This window comes from Xiphophorus maculatus, chromosome 2, assembly GCF_002775205.1.
Source record: "Xiphophorus maculatus strain JP 163 A chromosome 2, X_maculatus-5.0-male, whole genome shotgun sequence".
NCBI lineage: Eukaryota > Metazoa > Chordata > Actinopteri > Cyprinodontiformes > Poeciliidae > Xiphophorus > Xiphophorus maculatus.
Genome location: NC_036444.1, coordinates 29,452,842 through 29,470,555, shown reverse-complemented (window position 1 = coordinate 29,470,555; position 17,714 = coordinate 29,452,842). Strand labels below are relative to the sequence as shown.

At 42.4% G+C, this 17,714-nt stretch overlaps 1 protein-coding gene across 1 annotated transcript; it reads right to left on the bottom strand.

The window, feature by feature from the left end:
• Positions 1–1,220: 1,220 nt before the first annotated feature.
• Positions 1,221–17,282, bottom strand: cav1 (caveolin 1). The gene is made up of 3 exons (XM_014473081.2): positions 17,122–17,282; positions 15,387–15,551; positions 1,221–2,742 (listed from the first exon to the last, which is right to left on the bottom strand). Exons 1-3 carry the CDS (start codon positions 17,155–17,157, stop codon positions 2,401–2,403), a joined length of 543 nt encoding a protein of 180 aa, XP_014328567.2. The 5' UTR covers positions 17,158–17,282; the 3' UTR covers positions 1,221–2,400.
• Between the last annotated feature and the right edge of the window lie 432 nt (positions 17,283–17,714).

Below are 17,714 nucleotides of genomic sequence, written 5' to 3'. Positions count from 1 at the left end.
TCATTATACAATTAGATTTGCTATGACTCAATATCACAAGTAAAAGAGAACAAAAACGCCACTGTTACGTCCTCGCTTTCTTAAAGGGGCAGGCGTTTGCTCCAGCCATCTGCGTGATGAAAGAGCGAATAACGACAACAATGGATTATATTAAATTTTATTTGTGCACAGCGTGATAATGTAAAGAAAGGAAAACTATTTCTTACAAAGAAAAACAACAACAACAAACATGTCACCTTCAGAAGTTAAAAGATCTCTTTTAAGAAACAAGCGGGTGCAGAGATATTATCAAATCCTGTGAAAAGACAGCAGGTGAGCTAAAGGTGGCAGATGTTTAAAGCAAGCTTTTTGTGTCTTGATGAGACAGAACTCCAACCCCGATACCAGCCCAGTTTTACCCTTTCCGGTCCACCCAGAGCAGAGGGTGAAAACAGAGCCAAGGTCACACCAAGGAGTCCATGTGATGCATCCAAAAGCATCCAGACGAGCACATTTTCTGCCTCACATTGTCTTAATTCCAATGCATGAACCTGTGGAAGCAGCACAGAGTTTCACACCAGCTCAATACAGCACATTCTAAGGTCAAATTCCAGTGCTGAAAAAAGAAAGAAAAGGCAGAAACGCTGCAAAAACACAAAATATTAACAAGTCTTTTTGTTCTAGTTTCCACTGCAATTGTCTTGGTACACTGGAAACAAGACAAAACTAACTTACAAGCAACTTTTCAGCAAGATATCAGAGCTGGTTTAAAGTAAATCTCTCTGTAATGTTGATGAAAATTGGCAGATTATTTCATTTATAACAAGATATTTTTCTCATGCCAGTGAATCAAGTACTTTTTCATCAATATTAAGGAATTATTATATATTGCTGAAAAGTTACTTATAAAGTTTGTCTTTTTTTTTTTTTTTTGCTCTAGGGCCACTCTTGATAGAAGTGAAAAAAGTAAGAGTCAATTTCCTCGAAAGAAAAAACAGACTTTTGGAAATTTTCGGAGTTTGAAAAGTTGGAAATGTTTGACTTTTCAAACTCTTTTTTTTTTCCAGAAAGCTTCTGAGATTAGTCTCAAAATTTCAAAAAAAAATTTAGACTCACAAATTGATGTTCTGGTGAAAATTTACTTCTTTTCTCTTTGGTACAATGGCCCTAATATGCCATTGTATATTTCAAGAGTACTAAGATATTTAATCTAGAAACTAGACCAAAAACATTTAATAAGGTTTTTTGTGTTTTTGCAGTGAAGGAGAGACTAGTTAATACTTTCCCAGAGATTAGTGCACTGGAATACAAGGCTATTCTTTTTCTTTTTTTTTACATAACCACATATATGGCACATGTAGCATATTAAAACAATTTAACATAACACTTAAAAAACCCTCAAAGCTCTTCATGTTCAAAAACACTCTGGGATTGTAAATAGTGTGAACAATAAAAGGTAGAAATTTCCCTAAAAACATGTGGAAAAAAAAACCTGAAGGCACATAAGCAGAATATCCTGTCACACACATATCTGTGGCTATGAAGGCACTGGTGGTGAAATCTGTGGTGCAGAGAGGGGATGTGGTGTTGGAACAAGGCGGTGGTTTGGTGGTGGTCGGGGCGGGAGGGAGGTGCTTACAGGAAACGGCTTTCTGCAAGTCGAGGCAGCATGGTGGGCGTGGCGGACGGCGAGGAAACACAGGTGAGTGCAAGCAAGATGGGTGAGTTCAGTGTGTCAGACTGCTGGAGAAAAGGAGGCGGGGCTAAGGAGGAATGGTTGGTGAATGAGGATGTTTTCTGGGGGGCTGGGAGGCTATGGAAAGGCAGCAGGTTGTTGTTGTGCTGCTCTGAGCGAGTGAGCGGTTGCTGAGTCAGACAGAATCCAGCAGTGCTTGCCCTTTGTCTCCGGTTTGACCCCAGCGACCTCCCCTCGGCCCTCGCTTTGCGCCTAACCATCCCGCCCCGGACTACCGGCCCCAAAAACAGCAAACATGAACAACAGCAGCAGACCCTGACCTCCTCATCTTAAACACGGATTACACACGGAACAAGTCTAATGAGAGGATACGATGCTTTGTCGAATGTTTGCTTGATAAAAGAAACAGCACTAAAAAATAAACACACACACACACACCATACACAAAGCCAAAACCTCGAGAAAAACCCAGAAGAATAACCCTTTGAATTTTTTGAGTGCCCACCTGGTTGGCTAAGCCGCCTTGGAGAGAAAAAACAGAGAAGACAGAGAGGCTGGGCCAGGTGACGGGTGACCTCGCCTCTTCCCCTCCAAACATTCCTCAACTTCTTATTTTTCAGAGGTCTACTTTTTTTCCCATTCCCTAACTTTTCTCTCCATCTCACTTTTTCCTCCCTCCTGTGATTTGCAATGAATCATCCTCTTTCCCCGTGTTTCTCGTGCATTTACACCTCCTTTGTCGTGCGGAGCCGGATGTTGCTGAAGCACTTGCCCATGGCCTCGAACAGCGGGTCGCAGAAGGTGTGGACAAAGATGGAATAGACGCGGCTGATGCAGTGGGTCTCGATAAGGTAACTCTTCACGCACGGCACCACGGCCCAGATGTGGACAAAGGAAAGGATGGCGAAGAAGATTCCCCAGATCAGTGCCAGGGGAATGCCGACCAGCGCCGTCAGCAGCCGGTAGCACCAGTACTTGGTGACGGTGAAGGTGGTGAAGCTAGCTTTCCACACGCCGTCAAAGCTGTATGTTCCCGCAGGCTCTGCGATGATGTCCTCGAAGTCCACCTGAAGACAAGGAGAGCAGAAAGACGTTGGCAAACACTGGATTGATTTATCAAAGGTTCTGAAAGGTACTCAGTTCCATTTACTGAAGCTAGAATCTGCGTGAGGTCTTTTTGCTGGTCAGAACAAACTATACAAATATGCTTGACATTAGAATGTTTACCAGACACTAGCAAAACTGCAATTACCATTTAGCCAAACTGCATTTAGTTCAATTTAGCAAGGCATGACAGGTCAAAATGAAGGTAGTGAAGGTAAGGGTGATTAAAAAAAAGAAGCTTCATCACAATATTTTGTCATTTGACCTAGTTTTGTTGTGAAATCACAGAAAAAAGCTGACTTGGTGCACAATTTTCAGTAGTTAGCATAAATGTTAAAGAAGTACCGTGGTTTTAGTCACAAAGTTACATTTGTTCTTGTAGAAAATTATATAGTTTTACCCATTCAAACTAGACATTAAAAGAATTAGAGCTATAAGTTATTGTGCTGGCAGGAATGAGAAAGAAAGGGGAATGAATGACATCGTGGGAATGTTTAGGTTCTGAGAGGCTAATTTCAGAAGCTACAAACAGAAACAAAAAATAAAAAGCTGTTTTTGAGGGGAGATTGTACCCAGTAGAATTATCACATATCAAGACACGGAGTACAAACGGCAGACAAAATCTTACTGTTAACAACAGTAATAATAATAGTAATCTGGATGGACGGTTTCCATGGAAACCATGCCACCTTATTGATGCGGCCGTCATAACAGTGTCTTAATTACTCTTTATTTAATAATCTAAACTGCTTGGCCAAAAAGTAGGATGTCTGTAAAAGTTACACTGCAGTTAGTTTGTACTGCAGTTGGTTCACAGAAGGTGAAACTGATTCAGTTAGGGTGTACTGCGGTGCTAACACTCGTCCTAATTCCCACATATTGAGCTGGTTTGTCTAAGTTCCTCCATCTTGAAACAGAAATAACTCCATGTGAGACAACCCCATGTCTTGCCTGAGAAGAAGAAAAGGATGATATCTGGTAGCAGCCTGCTAGCTAACACTCTATGACAGAAACAGTTAGCCTGGTGGCCAGATTGACTCATTCTTATCTTAAGGACTAGTTTGTCAAAGAATTTATGCTTCTGTTCCTCATCATCTTACTCCGGTTGAAGCAAAAATAATTACACATATTTACAGATATGTGGAAAGGTTTAAATGGTAGAAATATGTTGTTTTGCTAATCTACTGCAGTTATAAATTTACCAAGACATCAGTGAGGGACACTGAAAATGTCCGTGGGTTAAAATGAGCTTTAGCTAAGGATGTCACTATCAAAATCTGTCCACAAATGGATCCAAGTCATTCAAGACTGAGCATCTGCTGATAAGAGTCCCTCTGTCATGCCACATTAAAGTTACAGTAAATGTTTTGACTTTTTGTAACTTGGCTCATTACACATTTCATTGAAGTTCCAATTAGATTTTTGCAAAGGGACGACATACAAACAACAGGAATGAGAAGTTGAGGTTTTTTCCCTTAAATTCATAATATTTAGAAACAGAAATTAATCTAACCGAGATATCCAGGTTGTCAGAAGAATTTATGTAAATATTTGCTACTTCTGGAGTAACAATATGTGGCCATATAAAGTGAAAACTTTAAAATGAAATCCAAAAGCAGACTGACCACATTTGTCAGGTTAGAAGGATTTTAATTGGAATCTTTTTTATACAGATATCCTCAAAATATTTTAACATAAGCACTGTAAAAAAAAAAAAAAGAATTACCAGGAAAGTATGTTGGTTTTAAATCCAAGCCCTTTCCATACATTTGTGTATGGAAACTGATCTCCAAACCTTAAGAAGCAGCACAGCGAGCTGCTGTAATCATTATCACTCGTCAATTGTCTTCTGCCATTGAGTAATAGGTTTCACAAGAGCACTGATATGGAGCAAATAAAACCACCAGACAGGCTTGATAGCCTGAACTCATTATTCTACCATAAATCAGGTGCCTCAGTTCTTGTGAAAGTGTCAGTTCTGCTGAATTGCAGGGTGGGATTCCTGATTAGATTTATATCTCTCTGTGCTGTGGCTGGTACGCAGTCCAACATCTGCCCAACCCAAAATACTCATTTCTGCACACACACACACGCACCCCCCCCCCCACGCTCCACGCCCACACACACTCATGAAAACAACTGACAGTCTCTGGCATCTGCTCTGTTGTCTCCAGATCAGCTTCAGGTTATGCCTCCAGAGACTCCTGAGCAGTAATTGATTGGACAAGCAGCAGAGAGGAGACATTCCAGCTGTGTCTGAGTGACACAGATCCTTTTATCACCTGCCATGAATGAGAAGCAGAGGAACGGCTTTCTGCTTAAAGCTCCCTGCTGGAGCTCCACACCTGACCTGAGCTGTTAAGGAGAACAAAAAAAAAAAAAGAAAAAGACACTGGTTGTTCCCCCTCCATCTCTGCCTCTCTTCCTCCTCACTGGCTTCTGACTCCATGTTTATTTTCCAGCTCCATGGAGACTGGGTTTTGTCAAACAGAGCGACACGCTGAGGGCTAATGGGTGTAATATCAATAAGTCAGCAGGATAATCCCCCAGTGTCATGTTGGCAGTAAAACGGAAAAGTGAAGTGTTTCATTTTTCTAACCGATCCACCTGTTTAAAGTTGGGATGCCTGCTTATACAACCTGATTGTAGAGGTTAAGAAAAGGCATGTCCTGGTACAGACAGATGATTTTAAATCATTGGATAAGAACAAAAGTGGCCAGCTAGCCTTCAGCTGGAATCATAAAAGTAAAAATGATTTAGACAATGCTAAATCTTCCATGCTTGCTAGTATTGGAAGATATTTTAGGAGTTTGGGAGCAGATGACTGAGTTAATGTTACAGCTCTATGGAACATGAACTTATATTTAGCCTTGAATCTGTATGTACACAATATTCTGTAAATACCTACAGTACCTGACAAAATGTTGTGGCGGAAACTTAGCAGTAGTTTTGATGAGTCTTCTGACGGGTTTTAGATGTTTGTGAACGTTGATGACATTGATGAAACTATAGTTTACTGCAAATTTTTTAATTTTGTTTTAACTTTTGCACAAAATGATCAGCCATGTTCATGTAAAAATAAACTGTTTATAACCAAAGAATGCAAACTCCTTTAGGAACGGTATCAACTGTTTAAGAGAATTTTAAACTCAATAATGCTGTTTTTTTTCTTCTTTTTTTCTAAATTTCAACCAAACAAATGTCTACTTGTCGTCATTAAATTGCCCTAATTTTGGAATTGATCACCCTGGAAACTAAAAAAACCCTTTTAGGACATGCTTTAGCTGCATTATCCAGAAACATGTAGATTTTCCCTAAAAGGTGAGCGCCGGGTGACTGCTGTGCTGAGAGCGAGTGGCTGAACACGGAAGCAGTTTGGGTTTTAAATACATACAGTGCTGTTAAAAAAGTTAACAGATTTCCTGTGTTTGGTTTTTGTTTAGCACATTTTATAATCATTGTAATAGTTTAAAAAAATCAAGGATAACCTGAGCAAATACAGAAATCTATCCAAACCAAACTGATAAACCTGACTTTATTTTATCTGTGTGATAAAGTAAAGCCAACTAAACCTTTGAAGCTGATTCTGCCATCTGCGGCATAATCCAGGATGGAAACATTATTCTGGGATTTATCCAATGTAAATCATTTTTTTATAATCCTAACTGATTTCTATGTGGAGTTTGCAGGTTTTCATGAACATTTCAGCCATCACTCCTGCTTCTAAACACACCTGTTAGATCAACCGGCAATTCTAAATGTCCTTTTGTGAGTATTTTGTCACTTTTTGACCCTACAGTGGACTGGTAACACTTCCAGAATGTGTGCAGCCTCTTTTCAACCACACACTGTGAAATAAAAAAAATGTGCAGGTTTTCCATGAACATTTGTTTCAGTGTCTCAGAAAGACATCTGCTTCAGCTGCAGCAACATGGAACTGGCCACAAAACCACCCAGTCCACCATTTCATTTTTCCACTGTGGAGCGACTCCACGCCAGTTTCCACAACTGTGTTAGAGACTAAATGAGAAGCTTTCTGCAGAGAGACACAAACACGACTGATAAGGGGAGGAGCTGTTTACAGAGAGTCATGGAGAAAATGGCACATACACAGTCTGTCAGTCAGTCAGCCAGATAGTCAGTCAGTCAGTAAGATAGTCAGTCCGTCAGATAGTCAGTCAGTCAGTCAGTCCGTCAGACAGTCAGTCAGTCAGACAGAGAGTCAGTCAGACAGTCAGTCAGTCAGTCAGTCAGTCTGGTAGTCAGTCTGTCAGTCAGGTAGTCAGTCTTGTAGTCAGTCAGTCAGGTAGTCAGTCAGTTAGTCTGGTAGTCAGTCTGGTAGTCAGGTAGTCAGTCTTGTAGTCAGTCAGGTAGTCAGTCTGTCAGTCAGGTAGTCAGTCTGTCTGTCAGGTAGTCAGTCAGTCTGGTAGTCAGTCGGTCAGTCAGGTAGTCAGTCTGTCTGTCAGTCAGGTAGTCTGTCACTCTGGTAGTCAGTCAGTCTGGTAGTCAGTCTGTTTGTCAGGTAGTCAGTCTGGTAGTCAGTCAGTCAGTCTGTCAGTATGTCTGTCAGTTAGGTAGTCTGTCACTCTGGTAGTCAGTCAGTCTGGTAGTCAGTCAGTCTGGTAGTCAGTCGGTCAGTCTGGTAGTCAGTCAGTCAGTCTGTCAGTCAGTCAGTCTGTCAGTCAGTCAGGTAGTCAGTCAGTCTGGTAGTCAGTCAGTCTGGTAGTCAGTCAGTCTGGTAGTCAGTCGGTCAGTCTGGTAGTCAGTCAGTCAGTCAGTCAGTCTGTCAGTCAGTCAGGTAGTCAGTCAGTCTGGTAGTCAGTCAGTCTGGTAGTCAGTCAGTCTGTCTGTCAGGTAGTCAGTCTGGTAGTCAGTCAGTCTGTCTGTCAGGTAGTCAGTCAGTCAGTCCGTCAGACAGTCAGTCAGTCAGACAGAGAGTCAGTCAGTCAGTCAGTAAGATAGTCAGTCTGGTAGTCAGTCAGTCTGTCTGTCAGGTAGTCAGTCTGGTAGTCAGTCAGTCAGTCCGTCAGACAGTCAGTCAGACAGAGAGTCAGTCAGTCAGTCAGTCAGTCAGGTAGTCAGTCAGGTAGTCAGTCAGTCAGGTAGTCAGTCAGTCTGTCTGTCAGGTAGTCAGTCAGTCTGGTAGTCAGTCTGTCTGTCAGACTGACTACCTGACAGACAGACTGACTGACTTCTAGTCAGTCAGTCTGGTAGTCAGTCGGTCAGTCAGGTAGTCAGTCAGTCTGGTAGTCAGTCAGTCTGGTAGTCAGTCACTCTGGTAGTCAGTCAGTCAGTCTGTCTGTCAGGTAGTCAGTCAGTCTGGTAGTCAGTCGGTCTGTCATGTAGTCAGTCAGTCTGTCTGTCAGTCAGGTAGTCTGTCACTCTGGTAGTCAGTCAGTCTGTCTGTCAGGTAGACAGTCAGGTAGTCTGTCACTCTGGTAGTCAGTCAGTCTGGTAGTCAGTCAGTCTGTCTGTCAGGTAGACAGTCAGGTAGTCTGTCACTCTGGTAGTCAGTCAGTCTGGTAGTCAGTCAGTCTGGTAGTCAGTCACTCTGGTAGTCAGTCAGTCAGTCTGTCTGTCAGGTAGTCAGTCTGGTAGTCAGTCAGTCTGGTAGTCAGTCAGTCTGTCTGTCAGGTAGTCAGTCAGTCTGGTAGTCAGTCGGTCTGTCTGTCAGGTAGTCAGTCAGTCTGTCTGTCAGTCAGGTAGTCTGTCACTCTGGTAGTCAGTCAGTCTGGTAGTCAGTCAGTCTGTCTGTCAGGTAGACAGTCAGGTAGTCAGTCAGTCAGGTAGTCAGTCGGTCAGTCAGGTAGTCAGTCAGTCTGTCTGTCTGTCAGGTAGTCTGTCACTCTGGTAGTCAGTCAGTCTGGTAGTCAGTCGGTCACTCTGGTAGTCAGTCAGTCTGGTAGTCAGTCGGTCAGTCTGGTAGTCAGTCGGTCAGTCAGGTAGTCAGTCTGGTAGTCAGTCAGTCTGTCAGTTGCACAATAGTTAAATTTGTGTCTTTACAAGCTGACAAAGATTATATACTATACTAGATTATATACTGAAACGATTAACTGATTAATCAGGATGAATTGGTTAGTGAAATAATCTTCAACTAATTTAGTAATCGATTAATCGTTAACAGGAGAGCAGCAGTAATTAGGACAAAACAGTACAAAACTTACACTCATCATGCATTTAAGATGGAAAACCTTCTTTATCTGTAAAAATGTTTTATCTTCACCTGGTTCCAAATCTGTAATAAAACTCATCAAGCACCTTTTGCTATCTAATTATTAATAAAAACAATAATCAGCAGATCAGCCCTTCTCTGTATTGATTATTGATGCAGAAAGGCCTGAGCTTTTCACATGCTGATGTTAGAAGTGCTGTTTAGCTGCAGATGCATATTTTCCTACAAATGATCACTAAAGCAATGCTGTTATTGCATTATAGGCAATAAAATATTTATTCTTATTTTTGAAAAAAGCCTGAATTTACTTATTTGCATTTCTTAAATGTATTTCTAATATTGTATGAAAAAAAGTCTAAGTGGTTAAATGAAAAATCTGCAAAATGTGCAATTTTCCAACGATTAGTCAACTAATTGATAGAATAATCGATTACTAAAGTAATCATTAGCAGCCGTTACTAGAGTATTTATTGTTTAGTGAAATGTGGAGAGGAAACACGTTTCACCTCCAGCTTACAGCAGCGGGACCTCTTCAGAGAGTTTGTTCCAGACTTGGGGAAACTTTCAGACAACGGATTAAAGAGATTCTTCATTAGGAGCTGGTGGGTGTGGAAGCTCCGCGGTCCAGTGGGAGGTTTGATATGAAACAACAGAGTCTGACGGTCAGCATGTGACCTGTTGGCAGAGTAACTGTATTATTGAGTAAATAGAGCCAAGTTCTTGGCAGAGCTCTATGTAGAGGCAGCAGGCCATGCTTGAGTGGACAAAGTGACGGTCACACGGTGCTGCACTGACCTGGCCTCAGTCATCAGGGAGAAATAAATATTTGTTTGACTGGAGGCACCGATTAGAACCACCGCCTGTGGAGATGAACTATTTTGGCTGATTTTTTCACATCATTTTGCAAACTTAGCTGGATTAGAATTAATGAATCCATGTTTTTATATTTTTGAAACATATTCTCAGGGTTTCTTGAGATGTGCATGTAGAATCAGACATGCCTTGCAAACATATTCATACATCCAGACATTTTATACATTTTCTCATGTTTCTTCAGTGCATTTTATTCAGATTTTATGTGATAATCCAACAGACAGCACATAGCACCAAAGAATGAAAGAAAAACGATTTCTGGTTTTAATGTAATTTAATTTAACTTAAAAGAAGTGTGGTTTGCATTTGCATTCTGGCCTTTTTACTGTGATACCCATAAATAAAATTTTGAACAAAGTTTTCTTAGGTGTTGTGTAATTAGATCTCCACAGCATAATGCTGCCAGAACCTGGTCTGGTGTCAATGTGCATCCACTATGGTGGGCAGATTGATCCAAAATACAGATAATGTCTGTATTACTTCTAACAATCTAACTGAAAACCACGTCTCAACCTCCATCACCGCTTTAGAAGACGGCAGCCATGTTGGATTTGAAAGAGTCAAGTTCCTGTTTCGCTCGACTGTAAATTGGATGCGCAGTTTTCCAAACTGGCTGCAGTCACAATGCATCGTGAGCCGGAAAGAGATCCATAAAACGTTTTTAAACTGTCACCTTTTTGTCCTGACTAAACACCCAGATGCCTTCGAAAACAGCGAACAGAGAAGTTTAACAGAGCAGCGTAAAAAACCTTCTGACTCATTTCAGGTTGACCTTGTGGCCTCTGAGTCTCTGAAGTCTGCTGAAGCTCCAGCTTCTCACAGCTCCCTCTTAAAAAGTTTTCTCCAGTGGACACACTCCACTCCACAGATCCTAAGCCCCTCCTGCTTGCTATAAAAAGACCCACAGCTTCTCTAGAGGAAAAGAAAGAGAAGAGGGGTGGGCCGGGGGGACGGAGGGGGTCTCAGTCTTAAAGTGCATATGAGGCTAAGCTGTTTGATGTGGCCAGGTGATTGAGGCAAGCTGCTGCTGTTCCCGCCAGAGAACAATGTGTGATTTTCAGAAACCAGAATGCTATCTGTGCTGCTCAGATCATCATCTCTCTCTGTGTGTGTTTGTGTGTGTGGTATAATGGAAGGGATTCCCTGATTCTGTGTTTTCCTGCAGCGCTCCAAACGTATCCTTATGCTGCTTCATGACCTCAGATGCTGGCATTTAAAACCCAGGAATTACTCAACTTCTCTTCCAACAATTTCTGTAGATATGACTTGGATTTTGTCTTTTTTTTTTCTTCTTTTTTTTTACAGCAGATGCATTGAAATCACAAGCTAACTTGCTGAAATGAATGGGGGAGTGTGTGTGTGTGTGTGTGTGTGTGTGTGTGTGTGTGTGTGCGTGCGTGTGTGTGTGTGTGCAATCACAAAGCTGCTTTCTATTTCCAGACTGGAGGGAGAGTCTGACTCACTGTCACAATGGAGGGAAGCTGAGAGAGAGGAGGAAGGGTGAAGAGGGAAGGATAGAGCGCTGGAAGAAGTGAAGAAAGAAGAGGAGAGAAGGAGGAAAAGAACGGCAATTTTTCTTTCTTTCTTTTTTTTTTGGGTTTTATAAGCAGCGCCGTACAGAAAGCTACTGTTTCCGTTCTCATAAAGGCCAAACGGGACTTTTTCAAAATAAGCACATTTCATGTCTGTGAGTCACATGGGAGAAATGTCGCCAGCAAACTGAAATTTACGACATCTTGTATAAAAAAATAATAAAAAACACCATTTGACATGTGATGAGGCCACACAATGGAAACCTTTGAACATGAAATCCGAACTCTGATCGATTGGAAACGTTTTCTTACAGCTGATCAGTTTAATAAGAGCTTCTCTGTCAAGATGTTTGTTTTTTTTCTGTACGGTTTTGACAAGAGAAGAGAATCTCATAAAGCTGTTACCAGCCAGGAGCGATTATGTAAAAGATGATAGAACCCTGCCAAAAAAAAGAAAAGAAAAAGCCAGCAGATATGAGCTGGTGTGACTCAGGTGCTGGCATGCAGATGGAGCTGATCCAGAAACTGTTTCATATTTATTTATGTCTGTTAACATGAGAGTCTCTTTACATAACAACTTTGATAAAAGATAGCACAATTTCACTTTTTCATAAAAAACCTTAATTTAAACATGTTTAAATGTTAAGATGTTGCTTTTACAAAAAAAGACAACAATTATAACAAGTGTATAGACCTACTGACCTACTTATTCTATACATGACCACATAACTATTATAATATTGATAATAATGGTATTTACAACATGTTTGTTTGACAGTTCATGTGTTTTCCAAGTTGAACACCAAATCTTACCAAGTATTTTTATCTTGTTTTCAGTGAAAATGTGTCGTTATGGTTGAAATAAGACAAAAATAACTTACAAGTAACTTTTCATCAAGATATAAGAATTTATTTGAAGTTAATAATTCTTTAATTAATATTTATTTTAAAAATTACTAATTCCACTGGCAAATTATTTCACTTATGGGAAAAATGTCTTGTTATGAATGTAATAATCTGCCAGTGAAACCTTTCATCAATATTAAACAATCATTAACTTATAACAAGCTCCTATATCTTATATTCCAAGTATATTAACATGTTTGCACTAGAAACTAGAGACACTTGGTAAGGTTTGGTGTTTTTGCAGTGTAAATATTTCCAACTGAACTAACATATCTAGAATTAAGCAGGGGAACCTGACGCCTGCTTTAAGCCAGCTGACCAGTAGTGCACAGGAGCAGGTTGGGGATTTAACTTCCTTTTAAAGTTATTTTATGCCATTTCTGATGGTGACTTGCATATACATGAAAAAAATCATAAATCTCATCATATAAACTTTGATAGAATGCAGGTATTAATCACAATCAAGGTATGCTGAGATATTAAAAACAGCACATTTAGATTTAAATTTTTTTTAAAACCTACGTTTTAGGCGTTGCCTACAGGTGGGCATTTATCGTTTATCGTGAAAACTTTCTTATCCATCCATCCATCCATCCATCTTCTTCCGCTTATCCGAGGTCGGGTCGCGGGGGTAGCAGCTTCAGAAGGGAGGCCCAGTCTTCCCTCTCCCCGGCCACTTCTTCCAGCTCTGCCGGGGGAATCCCGAGGCGTTCCCAGGCCAGCCGAGAGACATAGTCCCTCCAGCGTGTCCTGGGTCTTCCCCGGGGCCTCCTCCCGGTGGGACGTGCCCGGAACACCTCACCAGGGAGGCGTCCAGGAGGCATCCTGACCAGATGCCCGAGCCACCTCAACTGGCTCCTCTCGATGTGAAGGAGCAGCGGCTCTACTCTGAGTCCCTCCCAGATGACTGAGCTTCTCACCCTATCTCTAAGGGAGAGCCCAGCCACCCTACGGAGAAAACCCATTTCGGCCGCTTGTATCCGCGATCTCGTTCTTTCGGTCATGACCCAAAGCTCATGACCATAGATGAGGGTGGGAACGTAGATCGACCGGTAAATCGAGAGCTTCGCTTTTTGGCTCAGCTCTCTCTTCACCACGACGGACTGGTACAACGCCCGCTTGACAGCAGACGCTGCGCCAATCCGCCTGTCGATCTCCCGCTCCCTTCTTCCCCCATTCGTGAACAAGATCCCGAGATACTTAAACTCCTCCACTTGGGGCAGGACACCCCCCCTGACCCGGAGAAGGCACTCTACCCTTTTCCGGCTCAAGACCATGGCCTCGGATTTGGAGGCACTGATCCCCATCCCGGCCGCTTCACACTCGGCTGCGAACCGCTCCAGCGAGAGCTGCAGATCACGATCTGATGAAGCCAAAAGGACCACATCGTCTGCGAAAAGCAGAGATGAGATCCTAAGGCCACCAAATCGGATCCCCTCAACACCTTGGCTGCGCCTAGAAATTCTGTCCATGAAAGTGATGAACAGAATCGGTGACAAAGGGCAGCCCTGGCGGAGTCCAACTCTCACCGGAAACGAGCCCGACTTACTGCCGGCAATGCGGACCAGGCTCTGACACCGGTCATACAGGGACCTGACAGCCCGTATCAAAGGGCCCGGTACCCCATACTCCCGGAGAACCCCCCACAGGGCTCCCTGAGGGACACGGTCGAACGCCTTCTCCAAGTCCACAAAACACATGTAGACTGGTTGGGCAAACTCCCATGCACCCTCCAGGACCCTGCTGAGGGTGTAGAGCTGGTCCAGTGTTCCACGACCAGGACGAAAACCACACTGCTCTTCCTGAATCCGAGGTTCGACTATCCGACGGATAGTCGGATAACTTTCTTATTGTGATAAGAATTTTGATTTATCGTTGTCATGGTAACTGTCAGTTATTAATAACAAATAAAAAACAAAACTGACAGTATGATCAGAAATAACATTTTTGCTACTTTCTCTGCTGTTTGCCTCACAAGAGCATCTTTAAAAATCAGTTCATTTGAAAATATGGTGAAATCCAGTTAGTGTGTGCAGTTCAGTGATACAAATTTCACTTCTTAAGTAAGTGATGTCTTGAAGGAGCCTATTTCAAATGTTCTTTTCAACAACACTATTTGTGTTTGTGACTATGAACGCTGCCATGCAGTCACTGTAAAATAGGGTTTTTTTTCAACCTTGATCTTTATCACTATCACTATATTACCACAAAATATCGCGACAAAATTCTTAGTTCATATCCGACTGGGCTATGACAAAGCACACAGCTTCGTCATAGCAACTAAAAAAACCTCAATAAATTGTGTGCCACCTCATCACTGGACAGCACTTCCAGAAACTTTGTCCCTGTGTGGGAGTGGTGAGGGATTCCTCCCCAGCACACACACCCACATACGCATCCACACACACTCACACCAACACGCGCCAACCAGCTATTTGGGTGTTTCCTTATTTTATCAAGGTGCAGTTCAAGCATTTCAAAGACCTGCTCCACGTGGAGAGCTCCCTGACCCCACTGTGATGTAAAACGCTGCACCCAGCGTCGGGGTGACGGGTGGGGAGGAGGAGAGGGAGGGGGACGGGGGCGCACTCACAGGCGCGTCAGGTGGCTCCCAGCGCGCCGCTCCTCTTTAGACCAAATAAACTCCCGGTGTTTGTGCGGCTGCTTCCAGGCTGCTCCTCTTATGGAAAGAATTCCGTAATCCTCCCCACCCCCCCTCCACCCGCCTCCCCAAACAGAAAAGGCGTAAAGGCGCAGCAGCAGCAAACTGTGGGAAAAGTGTGTTCCAACAACAGGAAATCCGTAATGTTTCCTCTCCTGGTGGAGCGCATGCAGGAGTCCGGACTGTCCGGCTCTGGAAGCGAGCATCGGATCACCTTAATGAGTTTTTAACTACGACCCCAGCGCTGCTTCCTAATAGGGGCAAGCCCGCTGGAGCGGCCAGCGCGCCGCCTCTGGGGCGCGCGGCACACAGTTCCTGTGGATTCACTAAAACATGACAGGTATCTGCTCCAGCTGACACCTGGAGAGTCTCTGCATGCCAGAGCTGATCTGCAGCGACGTCACGTAGAAAAGTTGCAAAAAAAAAAAAAAGCCGAGCGGCCACCACCCAGCTCTGACTCACCTTGACCACGTCGTCGTTGATGCGCTTCGGATCCCTGTTGACCAGGTCGATCTCCTTGGTGTGGACGTCCTCCATCGCCTTCTCGTTCAGACTCTCGTTTTCCATGTCTTTGTTGTTCGGTTTGTAAATGTTCCCTTGTTTCCGGATGAACGAATGCAGATACTCCTGTGAGGATCACGGTAGAGGTGTAGGAGAGGAGGACGGGGAGGGAAAAAAAGAAAAAGAAGAATAAGAATAGAGGAGAGGAGCGTCTGTGAGGTGCGGGAAAGGCGCGCAGCGCACTGTGAAGGCAGAGGAACTGGAGCTGAGTTACCAGCCTGCCCTGCAAACAGGGATGGGTTTAGAATGAGCACACAGTCAGGCACCACACCCTTCGTTCAGCCGCAAGGGGTCCTCACCACCCAGATAGCAATAACACAATATCCTGACCTGTATGGAAGCCCACAGTGCCGTGACATCATCTGTTTTTCTTTCTTTTTTTTTTTTTTTTGCCATAGTACAATTCCACCAGAAAATAAACATGTTCTACAAGTTTTTTTAAAGTTTGAATTCATTGAATATCAAAGATATTCTGCACTAAAAAAATAGATGGATTTTATATTTTCAGATTTACAGTGCCACATTTGTGAAGGAGACAACAACATCTGATTGGTTAAGCTGCACTGCAGGTAAATTCAAACCAATCACGTGTAACCATGCCAGTCATAGCCAGTCTAACCTGGGGCAGTAAAAAATTTGTGTAATAATTACATTATTATATACAGTATTAGTATTTAGAAATAACATTTGTAATTATACACTTAATGATTTAAGCAAGGCTTACTTTCCAATACGAATCATTGTCAACAATAAAAAAAAACATTTCTTGGATTATTTATTATTTATGATTATTTATTGGTTTTTATTTACTAACAATAATCTTAAATTTGAATAAATATTTTCCACAAATTATTATTACTAATTATTATGTAGCTGACATAGTAGTTATAGTAATAACAGTTTAACTAGTTGCAGATGAGCTTATTTGTTGTGTATGTATTTACTTTTAAATGGTGGCACTTTTGGCCCTCCATAGATGTAACCGTCGGCATGGAAACATTTTTCGGAAAGTGCGTAAAAGGGCATATTTGAACTGTTTTGGCATAAACAGCTGCTTCTTCTCCAACGTTTCATATTTTGACATCCATTCCTCTTATCAGCTGATCATATAAATTATTTTGACATAAGGTCCGTTTCCGTTTTAATTTGCTCAAAAGCTGCGCAAAACCCCTCCTTGATTTCCGATGGTAAACTTGACAGCAATAAAGGAGTGAAATAGTTTTAATTTGTCTTAGAAAACTGTAAATCAGATTAGTGGAAGAATTTGTAAACTGGAATTAAAAAAAAAAGATTTGTAGGCTTCCTCTCCTGCAGTTCAACTCCAAATGTCCATTTTGAGGATTTGCGTAAAACACTGGTCCGTCAGTCTGTTGACGAGCAGTGAAATTCCCGTCAGAGCTCTAACGCAGGCACAGTGGCGCTTTTACAATCCCTCTGAGAAAGAGGAGACGCGTTCAGGTGAATGTGGCACCCGGGAAAACCACCGGAGGAGTGGAAATGGAATTTTGTCTCGCAGACGCAAATGAACTTCATCCAAATGAGAAAAGACAGAGGTCAAGTGCAAACAAATCAGGATAATAATAACAATAACAATAGTGGTAACGCTAGGCGTGAGTGGATTGGAGTCATACTGTACCTCCTCCGTCTCGTCGTCCCGCAGCTCTCCTGTCATTCTGCTTCGAACAGATCCTCGTGCTCAAACAGAACGTGACAATATAGGAAGTGGAGTGGGAGGCGTGGAGGCAAACTGCGCGGACCGGGGGTTCCTCTCTCCTGCCCTCAGCTTTGACTGGGACTGAAATGTAATGCCAGGGCGCCGAGGGAAGCCTGAGCGCCCCCTCCACCCCCAAGTCGGAGCGAAGCTTCCCCGTGGCACAGTCACCTGCAGGCAGCCCGCTCTGCTGTAGAGTTTAATCACTTGATTGTTAGGAGAAATGTGGAGGTTTGCAGGGAATTGAGTAAAAATCAGTTGATGGAAAGAAAATTTTAGATCTTAGAGAAACATAATATGTTTATGTTTAGTGAAATGGAAACATATGTTTACTGAAAGACTATTTGCTTTGTCAGACTAACACAAAAGTTAAGTTAGTTCAAATAACTTCTCATTTGTCAATCTGAAGTGATTTGAAGTAGTTGGGTTTATTCATTAATTTTATTTTAGTTAAACATGAAGTCATAATGTCATATTACTATATCTGATTTACTTTCAATTAACATAACCCTAACCCT

What these genes read in the sequence shown, in the direction of transcription:
- cav1 (XM_014473081.2), bottom strand. Translation starts at nt 17,157, where the DNA reads ATGACAGGAGAGCTGCGGGACGACGAGACGGAGGAG. An exon ending in GGGACGACGAGACGGAGGAG is followed by an intron (nt 15,552 to 17,121) that starts GTACAGTATGAC and finishes TGATCCTCACAG; the next exon opens with GAGTATCTGCATTCGTTCAT. An exon ending in TCAACGACGACGTGGTCAAG is followed by an intron (nt 2,743 to 15,386) that starts GTGAGTCAGAGC and finishes CCTTGTCTTCAG; the next exon opens with GTGGACTTCGAGGACATCAT.